General features: G+C 38.5%; 1 protein-coding gene across 2 annotated transcripts; it reads left to right on the forward strand.

The window, feature by feature from the left end:
- The first annotated feature begins 12 nt into the window (after positions 1 to 12).
- Positions 13 to 11,035, forward strand: GNB4 (guanine nucleotide binding protein (G protein), beta polypeptide 4). 2 transcript variants are annotated; one of them, XM_009895311.1, is made up of 9 exons: positions 13 to 116; positions 4,437 to 4,475; positions 5,189 to 5,295; positions 6,257 to 6,320; positions 7,151 to 7,313; positions 7,516 to 7,582; positions 7,737 to 7,938; positions 9,190 to 9,406; positions 10,683 to 11,035. In XM_009895311.1, exons 1-9 carry the CDS (start codon positions 60 to 62, stop codon positions 10,787 to 10,789), a joined length of 1,023 nt encoding a protein of 340 aa, XP_009893613.1. In that variant the 5' UTR covers positions 13 to 59; the 3' UTR covers positions 10,790 to 11,035. The 2 variants fall into 2 exon arrangements, with proteins under 2 accessions (XP_009893613.1, XP_009893614.1); XM_009895312.1 differs by lacking the exon at positions 4,437 to 4,475 and having other exon boundaries at positions 60 to 116.
- The last annotated feature ends 705 nt before the right edge of the window (positions 11,036 to 11,740 follow it).

Raw genomic sequence — 11,740 nt, forward strand, 5'->3', positions numbered from 1 at the left:
TCCCTCTTATTGGCAGGTTTTCTTCACCAGTGGAGTGTGAGAAATAGAGACTGAAGAAGATGAGTGAGCTGGAACAGTTACGGCAGGAGGCAGAGCAGCTGCGAAATCAAATCAGAGTAAGAATTGCTAATTGCTAATTTGTTATAAAGTTTCTCCTTTAAAGGAATCAAGTGTAAAGATTACATCTTTTACTTGCTCCTTTTGAAGTTGTGCAGAACTTAAAATATTTTCAGAGTATTTGTATAAAAAATCAGGAAAGTAAGTCATTGGTATAATGGCATTTATAGTATTTCTTGAACAAAACATTTTATTTCCTATTGAAGTTTGCTATGTTTTGTTACTAGGACTGTATGTGTCTCTGCAAATTTCTTATTTTGGATTTAAAAAAAAAAAGGGGGGGGAGCAGAAAAGTTCTGGAACCTAGGCATGACAAGTTGGGGTTACGGCTATTACAAAAGCTTGTTTCTGGGCTAAGTCACCACTGCAGTGCCCCTCTTGATAAGCATGCAGGTCAAAGCATGGAGTGGGAGGGAAAACCTTCCAGGGGTGGATGTCATTTCTACAGGCCCTATTTCTTTGCTTCCTGTTGAATTTTTCTTTTTTAAATGTGGATCCACTCATACGTACTGATTTTTTTTTTTTTTTTTTCTTGACATTACTCATTGAAGATGAACCAAGTATGAGCTGTCATGCCCAAAGTCAGTTTACCAAGAATCTGTTGCAACATGCCTGTATATTTCAGAGATGACATTTTCAGTAGAGAGAATAGTACAAAGTATAACAAGGCTCTTCAGAGTCTGTTGATTCTTCATCAAAATTTCCTTTTCCTAAACGTGAAGCGTTCATAAATCCGATTTATATCGGAATGCCTTGTTTGTAAACATTCCTATCTGCTAAGACTACGGGTTTCTTAGAATGTGTTGCATACACACTGACTTTTTTTAGTGTGGCATCTGCTGGCAGCAGTTGTTTCGTGGTGGTCTGCTGCTTAGCACGGTGGACGTTAGGCTGCTTATTAGTATCAGCCATGCAGTAAACACACTTCATGTGTTAGGAGCTGTGTTGGGGGCAAATGTTGCTTTCATGGCTGCTCATCCAGTATCACCCAAGGAGAGCTCTGCATCCTATCGTTTTCACTTTGTACGCTAGTGAAACACAAGGTGGGGATCAGTCGGTGCTGTGGCACTGGGTACCCCTTCTAGGAGCTCTGTAGAGGAATGCAAATAAATTTTAGTGTTACATGTTTTACTTAAATTAAGCTTTATTATGGCATTGCGCAAATAAAAGGTATACCTAATTCTTCAGTTCATCCTCTACCTGATGGGTAAAGGCTTTTTCATTATACTATGTTGGGATGAGCCAGTTAGTCTTATTTCAGTCTTAGTAATCAATAGTCTGGTTTTATGCAAAATTGTGTTATGTGAAGAAAGAGATATTAGGCAAGTAAAAGAGCTGGACTGTTGCAGGAATGTTTTGCTTTTTTTTAATTTTGGAGCATAAAAATCCGATTGGCTCTTTGTATAAGGACTCCATTTTGTGGCTTTACGTCGATTCAACATTTCCCTTGTAACTCAATCACCCACACTTGTAACTGGATCTATAAAGAGGTAGCTGAGTAACCATGGCTATTGCCATTGGAGTCTTTTGGCTCAGCATTGGCAATTAGCGTTTGCCTCTTTGGATTTGAGTGCAGGGTTGGATACCTTATGTTTAATTTTAACTTCAGATTCATATGCAATTAAAAATGCTCCTGATGACTTAGTACTCAAGAAACTCTCTGACCAAATAATTCACTTCCATATTTGTATAGGTGACTATCTTGCTTATTAAATCATTGCACAGTTTTCTTTCTAAATAGGTGTTTTGTTTGAGATGGGTAAGAGGAGAGAGAGCATTTAAAAAAAACTTCATCTTTTAAAGTGTCTAGAATATCTAGTAGGCTGGTCATTTTCAGGAATTATTTTTGATGCGCTCCTAAAAAGAGATGAGGTCACTAACAGCATTTGATATTTTATATATAGCTAAGAGTTTTCTGTCTTAGTTGTTTACAACTCTTGGGTTTTGCCTGATATTTTCTCTAACAGTTTCCCGGTAGACTTCTTGTAGTCTGCAATGTTCTAGAAATGTTTAATGATTTATTTTTTTTCAGTATCTAGATGATGTGAGTACCTTTGCCTCCCCATGAAGTTACTACAGCTGTAGGTCTGTTCTGTACACAGATAGACTATGCTGGAGGAATAAAGTAAGACTGCATGAATTTTTAGTGCAGGAAGTTTGAAACATCAGTGAGCAATGAACAGCAGCAAGATGGCTTTGTGATTCTAGTTGATTCCTAGTTCTGTAAAGTTCCCATGTGATGCATGTCTTCACTTTGAGAATTGAAATTTAGGATATGATTTTTGGAAGTGTTGCATACTTGGCACAGTATCATTTGAAATTGAATGATGTTTTGATCAAATAGGACACTATCTTTTAAAAAATACATATAGTTTGGAAAAAAACCCAACAAAATCTTAAGTGTGTGTGCTAGGATATCATGGGGGCTGCGTGTTGATCAAGCAGATAGACTTTTCTCACAAATTCTATATTGTCTACTGCATGAACTGAGAAAAAATCTACAATTACATACAGGAGCTTTTTTATGTTATGACACTAATGATTCTGTGACAGTGATGCATATGTAGAAATGACAGTTAAAATGTGAGAATTAAAATGGCCTGTTGAAACTTTGCATTTCCAGCAACTTTGCCAGTTGTATGGCAAGTATTAGACAGCCTGAAGTATTGGTGTTGCTAATAGCTCCTTCTTTAAGAAAAATTGCCTTGTTTTGTTCAGACTCCATTCAGAATTCATTTTATGTTGAACATCTTCAAGTATTTCAGCTAAACTAAACAATTAAAGTTGTTTAAAATCCAGTGTGTTCCTTCCTGTGGATGAAATAAGTCCTGAGTGCTAGGGGATTTGCTGCTCTGGTATTTTAAACCCCTCCTGATTCCAGACATCAACATTTCATAAATATTTCTACAGTTCAGACATTTTAAAAATAAGTTGAGATGACTTAATCCACTCTCAGGCTTGCTTTCTGGGAGGAAAGCTATAAAGGGTGGTCAAAATAAACATGCACTGAGAAATTGTTAAAGTTGTAATGTCAAGTAACTCTCAAGCAAGAGCTTGAAAATTTTTAAGATCTTGGTCTGAATGTGTTGATTCAGTTCCAAAATACGTGAGCAAGTGTTTCCGCTCCTCCTCTCAAAGAGGACATTGCCATTAGTGTACAGATTGAACGCTTTCTTGGGGCGGGGAGACACACAAATTAGTGGTGAAAGCGGCCGTCCGTCATTTGTGGGCTGCCTGCTTCATTGGTTGCAGATGTTAGAAGGTATTTGGGGAATTGCAGGGAGTTGGAGAGGGTCTTGTGCATGATCCTTCAATACTGCTGTTGATAGCTTTATCTTTAACTTGTGCTATAGAGTTCCTGTCTAATTTTAAGCCAATTATTTTAAACCATGCTTCTCAGAAAGTGGTTGCTGACTGCATGCCTATTTTTGTTTTTCGAAGACGGGAGCCTGAGGTGCAGGAGTGCAGTGCAATCGCAATCATAGCTGAAACCAGGTTTTGCAAAATTGGTGTGTTGCAAACTAGGCTCAGTGGTGCTCACCTGTGTCAGGTGCCCAAGCTGTTACTCTGATTATACAAACGAAAGTAAACTCTGTTTTCTAGGTAGGGTTGAATAATATGCAGAAAATCAGTCATATGCCCATAGAGTCTGAAATAATGGAAAAAAAAGTCAGACTATCTGTATGGAGACCTGAGCATCATCCATTCCATGAAATTAGAGTGTTAGTTGACTTTTTTTTTTCCCCCCTTCATTTTGGATGAAGTGCATCAGCAGCTTAAGCTTCGGTAAGCCTGCTGTCACTCCTGCTCTCCAGATCCCGCCTTTTAATTTTCATCCTGCCTCTCATAACTAGCACCGTCATGCCTGCGACGGCAAGGGGGTTAACGCAAGAGCCTCATGTAGCACACAGCTTGCTGATCATGCGTAATTTGTGGTTGCTTTTTCAGGTGGATCGGTTCTTCCCTTGGTGCTCAGCACACCCTGAGCAAGCCCATCCACAGCAGGGAAGGAATGCAGGGCAGAGGGTAGGCGCTGGGACTTCAGGATGGCCGTGGCTCCAAATGCCTTTGAATCACATATTCTGTGATTCTGCCCTTCTTAAGTCCCTCTTCCTCCACTACCCCTAGTTTGTGTGCCAGTGCTTTAGATTCCTTGGACAATAAAACATATTAGGGTGGCAAAAGGCATATTGGCCTGTGAGATGTTGTTGTCTTGTAGTGAAGTCTTGCTTAAGAGTTGTTTTTCCTTTAGATCCTTTCTCTCAGTTGATGCTCAGAGTTGCCTTTTAGATTCAAATTGTTCCATTCTTCTGTTTCAGGATGCAAGGAAAGCATGTAGTGATACAACTCTTGCTCAGGTATGTTCTTGATTCTATGTGCAGGCTGTTACTTGGTGTAAAAAAAAAAAAAAAATAAATCCCTACACTTTGACTGAAATGGGTTCCTGTTAAGTAGCTGAAAGAATAAAGTGAAAGAAGCCTTTGTAAATGTATTGTGTATTTATACAGTTATTTAAAACAAAACTAAACAACCCCACCAAAAAAAACCAAACAAATAAACAAAACAAACAAAAAAAAACCCCTACCAGTCAACACCCCCCCATCTTAATGTGTTCTGCTTCCAGTTTACCTTTTAAATAGAGTGTGTTTATTGTGTTTAGTATATTTAGAAAGACTTAAATGTCTTTTAACTGTGTTAAAAGTATTTTGCATTTAAAGTTCTGCCATGCTTTAAAAAGTAACAGTGCAGTAAATATTGGAGTATTTTCTTCCGTTGACTGATTGAAAACTCTCAGATTTGATAATCTGAAATAGCCTCAGTATTACATAGTATTAATTAAATAAAACTTTCTGAAGTTTCAGGTGCCATTGTGAAGTGTGTTGCCGTATCTTCTGTAAAATCTGTTTTCCTCAGTTTTGCATGGGTTGTACACTGGTTTGTTTTTTTTTTTTTTGCTTTACTGTTGCATGCCAAGATAGATTATTTTCTATCAAAGTTCAAATGTATTTAGTTATCTTGTATATTAAAAATAGTTCTCAGTATCTCAGAGGTTTGTTTTATTTATTTTTAGATCACAACAAGTCTGGACTCAGTGGGTCGAATTCAAATGCGAACAAGGCGTACGCTTAGAGGTCACTTAGCCAAAATCTATGCTATGCACTGGGGATCTGACTCCAGGTTCGTATGAGTGATCCTTAAACCCACAGTTTAAGGGTTAGAAAGCAGATTGTCGACTTCAGAATTAATATCAGGTTTTGGAAGCTGTGCAGTATGGTGTTGGTGCCCTTGTAGGGGGATCACAGACCACGACTCTGGTGGGTTTTTTGTCTTTAGTTACAGTTTGCCTTTTTAAAACCAGTTAGGATTGCGTAGTGGTAATAGAAGAGCCTTGATTTAAAGGAGAGGTGCTTTGCTTGTTCTTACCATAGACATTTTGCCTTTTCCTTCTTTTAGTTTTAACTAAATTCTTTGAGTATATTTAGGTAGAGGAGGGTATGTGGTGAGCCGTATTGTATTTTTGGAGTGATGGATATTTTCCCAGATGTTGAATAATAATGTAACTTCTGTGATAACAGAGATTTAAAAACTCCATGGACAAATTTTATTTCATTGGACAAAAGATCCTTTTGTACATAGTGGGAAAAGTTACTCAGCTTCTAGGAAGGAGTTGTGCTGCCTTTAGAGCAACTGATGGTCAGATGTTAACAGTGCCTCGTGGCACTGTCGTGTAGTCTAGAAAGAAATACATCTAGAATCTGCTCTCAAAATAAGATTTATTTTCCCCTAAATGTCTTCTTTATTTTTATGTAGCTGTATACTTAAAATATTAGTACATGAAAAATAAAAGCCGCTGTGGAGAGAGTTCATAAAATGTGTTTTCAGTAAGTTGTTTGCTTTTGTCCACCGTTAATCATGAGTCCTTGTGGACATGTGATTCTTTGGTCAGGTAATATATAGTTTTTTGCAGATTTTTTCCAATAAATGCGTCCCACCACCACCACAAAAAAAAAAGCACAGGGTAATAAAGAAATTATGAAATTTCTGAGTCACTTGGAAATCATGCATGATGTATGTCTATTTTGAGATATTTTTTTTTGGTTTGTTGTATGTTAACATTTTATTTTGGTTTTGTGTTTAGGCTACTAGTCAGTGCTTCTCAAGATGGAAAATTAATTATTTGGGATAGTTATACAACAAATAAGGTACAGTTATTTATAATCCGTATCGATAATTCATGCATAATGTGTGTGTTTGAGGGGGCTGACATCTATTTTTGCTATGGTTGCAAGGCAAAAATGAAGCAGACTTTTTTTTAATTCAGACATAATCTTTTTTTCTTCTTTCATGGCTAGGTGATTGCTAGTGATATGTTGTAGGTTTTATCTCAGAAGCGATAATTCTAGGTAATATGTAACATTTTTAGTCTAATTGGCTCGTGCAGTAGTTTGTAGCTATTGCTCTGCCTGTGTGGTGTTGCTTCTGAAACTGATTGGGTTTTAAATTGTAGAAATACACAACCTCAGAATTTACAAGAGTGCTTTGCTTTTAGGGCAAACAAAGGAGGAGGGGGAAGAAAAGGCAAAACAAACCCCACAAACAAACCAACTGTTAAATGGGAGGAGCTTAGGTAGAGTGTGGAGTGGTGATCTGCTTCTGTAAACTGTCCAGTCTCCATGGGTACAACCGTCCCATTTCATAACCTATAGTTCAGAGGTGTAGACGAATTGGAGAAAGAAATCTGAATAAACAAATGTTGTAAATGTTTAAGTTTAGAATAGCTTTTCTATTAAATAATGTTGTACTGAAGTTCTGTGTATCTGCCCGGGAGACTACTGGTATTTTTCATCCTAGTATGTATGTATAAACATGAAATGGGTTTCAATATGTTGTAAAATCAAAATACTGAAACTTATGATACACAATCTACTTGGTGTGTTTAATCTGCTGTAATTCATTAAGTAATACAAATGACCTCAGTGTAAATTGAAAGCCAACATGTGACGTAGCATTTGTGGGCTCTGTCTTTCTGAAGATGCACGCCATTCCTTTGAGATCCTCCTGGGTGATGACTTGCGCGTATGCACCGTCTGGAAACTACGTTGCCTGTGGTGGATTGGACAACATCTGTTCCATATACAATTTAAAAACCAGAGAGGGCAATGTGAGAGTGAGCCGAGAGTTGCCAGGGCATACAGGTCAGCCATATATTCTTGCTTCAGCTTTTGGGTTTTTTTATTGCACCAAATAAAACAGTCTCACGTTGAAGTGTATTGTGAACTGTGAAACAGTTTTGTTGGTTACAGACTAGCTGCGGGAGAATTTTAATCACTGCTCTTGGATTTTAAACTTGAGTTATTACTCCTGGGTCTGAAAGTAACATAATTGTTTGGGTTTTAGGATACTTGTCCTGTTGTCGCTTTCTAGATGACAACCAAATCGTCACTAGCTCAGGAGACACCACTTGGTGAGTTTTTGAGCTCTATTAGCCTTTTTTTCTTTTTTTCTTTTTTTTTGCCTTGTTTGTTTGTTTGTTTTCCTCTCCAATGCCTTAATTTGTATTTAAAACTTAGTCTCAAATAACCACATATATTGTGTTAATGTTGTCACTTTGTCTGCAGCGCTTTGTGGGATATTGAAACTGGTCAACAGACCACCACATTCACTGGGCATACTGGCGATGTGATGAGTCTCTCTCTAAGTCCAGATATGAGGACTTTTGTCTCGGGTGCCTGTGATGCCTCCTCGAAGCTTTGGGATATTCGAGATGGAATGTGCAGGCAGTCCTTCACAGGGCACGTGTCAGATATTAATGCAGTTTGTGTAAGTGATCATTTGTATTTCCACATGGGAAGGAATGGGGGAGGATAAAAGCTATAGTTGCATGAATTCAACATATAGTCCATTGGGCTACCTTGATTTAAATCAGTTACTTTGTTAGGGTAGAGACTGGTAAATTGTATGTAATTAAGAAGGTTGCCTAATAACTTGCCATCTAGTTTATAACTGAATTATTATTACCATTACTTATGATGCATTGAAGTGTTCTTGGAATAGTTTCAGCTATGTTTTGGTTCAGTAACTGAAACCTTACATTTTTTTAAGAAGGAAAGTATGGAGGTGGGAAACTTTGCAGTATGGCAATGTGTTAAAAACTGAAAATTGTAGAAAAATGCGGTATACTGAAAGGGAGCAAAATAGCTAAGCATCCTCGTCTTAAAATTTTTTGTTGAACAAAAGTGTTTTTGATATTTTCTATTGAAAAGAGCTTTCAGTGAAATATTCTGGAAGGCAAAGTTAAAATCAGTACTTATGTTGAATATTCATCCCTGGAATCATTTTGTAATATTTATAAACTGGATTATATTTCCTCTCTGTCATAGTAACACTATGTTCTGATCTGCAAGATACAAGCTCTGATAAATAGGGAATGAAATCTGAGTCTAAGCTGCATCTGTTTTTGATAAACATGAAAAATTATTAAGGCTGAGAAAATACCAAAAGCATGACCAGCGAAAAAATGCAGTTCCTATACTTAGACCTGGATCCTGAGATGCGTTGAGCTCTTCTCGTTCCCATTTCAATCAATACGGCTGTTGTAAGAATGACTCTGATTTGGAGTAGACTTTTTGGAAATTGAATTGCTTGCTTGCAATCTTCCCTCTTGGCGGAGCCAACCTGGCTGACCAGCTCAGGATGGAACAGTCTGTCCCACGGCACCGGCTCTGCCTGGCCCACAGCCCGCCTGTACCACACTGCCTTTTGCTGCGTTCTGTAGGAGTTCGCTGCAGCCCCTTTGACTCCTCTTATACCGCATGCAGGAACTGGCTGGGTAAAATTCCAGTCATTCAGGTGTTACCAATGCTATTCTCAAATTTCTTCATTGCATAGCTGTTTATATGCATCTTTTTAACACGTAGATGTTGGGGTTGTTTGGTTGGTTTTTTTTTTTGATAAATCATTCTGCCTTTATCTGGTCACCCTAGCAAAATAATCCTGTGGGGTTTTTGAAATAATGCATGAACAATGTATTTCGCCGGTGTCAAACTCCTGTCTCTTAATTAAAACTTTCAGTTCTTCCCTAATGGACACGCGTTTGCCACTGGATCTGATGATGCCACTTGCCGACTCTTTGACCTGCGTGCAGATCAGGAATTAATGATGTATTCGCACGACAATATCATCTGCGGCATCACTTCTGTAGCCTTCTCAAAAAGCGGTCGCCTCTTGCTAGCAGGTTACGATGACTTCAACTGCAATGTGTGGGATACTCTGAAAGGGGAGAGAGCAGGTGAGTACACGTAACTGCAATGAGCTGAAGTTTTCCATTTGCTCAGCAGAAGATGGATATTAAAAATCTGTGCAAAACGCAGAGCCAGGTCATTGCCAATGCTATTGCTGATGTTACGGAATCTGCTTGCATCATTTTAGCACTGTTTTCTTTTGGAATGGCATCCTCTTATTTTAGTGCACTTGGTTATATCTTCCAGTTGTTACATTGCGTTACAGTTTCATCGATAGGATGTGTGGAGTAAATGCTCCAGTCAGTGAAATACTCTTGTTCTTGGCCACTGTACATCTGTGTGCTGGAAGATACCAGCTCTTGAGGCTACGAAACAGCCTCCAAAATTACGTTACGTGGAAAATTTATTTAGTCGAACTTTATGAAATTAAGTAATACCAAATTACACTTTTGCGTTGACTTTTGCACCCATCAGAGGAAGTAATTCAGTTAGTAGTAAGTCACAGTAGTCCTTTTGCTTTGGGGACTGTAATTTCCTGCTGTTGGGAGAGAGGGGAAGTGGACACTTTTAGTCATGGAATTAGTCACTTCTGTCAGGATAGAGAGCATGTTTATAGCATAGCTACATCCTTCTCACTTTGTACAGTAGTTTAAATGACGGATCTGGTTCAGTTCTGAACCTTTATTCCGCTGTCCAGACTGCAAACGTATCCTTTTCCTCAAGGGACACGCACAGGCTGAGTTTTAACAGACCTTGGGAGAGCAGACAAGAGCAAGAGCGGGCAGAAGGAAAGCAAAAACAAAGTGGGAAGAGGCAGGTACCACACTGCTCTTACAGTAGCCTGACACAATACATGGGGGATTTTTAATCCGCAGGGTTTGCAAAACATGGGAAACTCAAGGCAGTTCCTGTATCCAGGGCCCTGTCAGAAGACATCACATTTGATTTTGGAAGTACTTGATGGTTGAAATTGTGGACAGCATTGCTGAAAACAGGGGTGCAAAAAAAACCAAAACCAACCAAACAGTAGAGAGCCTGATTAGGGATGAGGAGGTCTTTGGGGCAGAAAGAAGGAAAAGTTGTAAGGGCAGACAGAAAAATGGAGGCAATATTGTGTGTACGTGTTCTTAAAAACCTCATTGTTGAGTTTTTTTGATATGGCTGTTGTGATGTGCATAGTTCTTCAGGGTAAAGAAAAAGGATGATTAGATCTTGCATTACGTCTTTTTAAGCAAATTTGAAGACTTACCTGGGAGAGCAGAGTGACAGCTGAAGTCCTCAACATCCTGGGAATGTTAACTTTCATTGCTTTTTCTTTTCCAGGTGTCCTTGCTGGCCATGACAACCGTGTCAGCTGTTTAGGTGTTACTGATGACGGCATGGCTGTAGCTACAGGGTCTTGGGACAGTTTTCTCAGAATCTGGAATTAACTGGGAGCCAAACATGTACATTCTCCATTTGAGATCTGGAGAGATCAATGCTGCAGCCTATAGCTGTGAAATAACATTTCTACCTTGTATTTGCAGGTGAAGTTTTTCTATTCACTGATTATTACACAAAAAGGCTTTCTGTAAACTAGAAAAAAAAAAATCAAGTGAAGAAATAGGGGAGGGGGGAAGAAATCACTGACTTTTTAAAAGGGGCCAGCACACATAATCATGGTGACCGACAAACTAAGAGCCAGTCTTTTTGTTTTTGGTGGTTTGGTTAGATTGTCCTTGAAGGGTTTTTGCTTGTGCTCAGTCCGCTAATCCTGTACTTTTTTTTTGTACATAACAGAATATACACGTTATAGCAGCCAATCATGTAACATTTGTCTGTATGTAAAGAAATATGTTTGCATTTTTTAAGGAAACTACATTTATAGCTTTGCTTTTAACCTGAAATGTCACTTCTGAGTTTTGTAGTGGATGAACTAGATTGCTGTTTTAAATGTTTTTGTGAATTTACTGTAGATAAAGTGAAGCCAATGGTATGTATGTGTTTTTATAATGGAAGGCATTTGAATTTTTTTTTAAAGGCCCTGGAGACTCCCAGTTAATACCTACCGCCTTATTCACTCACTTCTTGACCTGCTTGCCTATTTTTAATCATGGGGGTTCTTCCTTCAAGCCAGTGGTTCCTGGTTCACCCATTGGCAGTCGTGGCCTCCAAACACCAAGGAGTTAATGCCAGGCAGACTTGCAACAACAGCAAAAAATAATTAAAAAATAAAATAAAATAAAAAAAATAAATCCTGTTCCAGAAGTATTAGAATTCTTACTGCAGCTTTTCGCATCAGTTATTCCACGCAGTCCTTGGGTATGGAAGCCAAGTGACCTGCATTGCTGTCGTTAAGTGGCTGAGTGCTTTTCCTTTTGACAATTCAGCTCTAACTGAAC

Source organism: Charadrius vociferus, unplaced genomic scaffold (assembly GCF_000708025.1).
Source record: "Charadrius vociferus isolate BGI_N301 unplaced genomic scaffold, ASM70802v2 scaffold311, whole genome shotgun sequence".
Lineage (NCBI taxonomy): Eukaryota > Metazoa > Chordata > Aves > Charadriiformes > Charadriidae > Charadrius > Charadrius vociferus.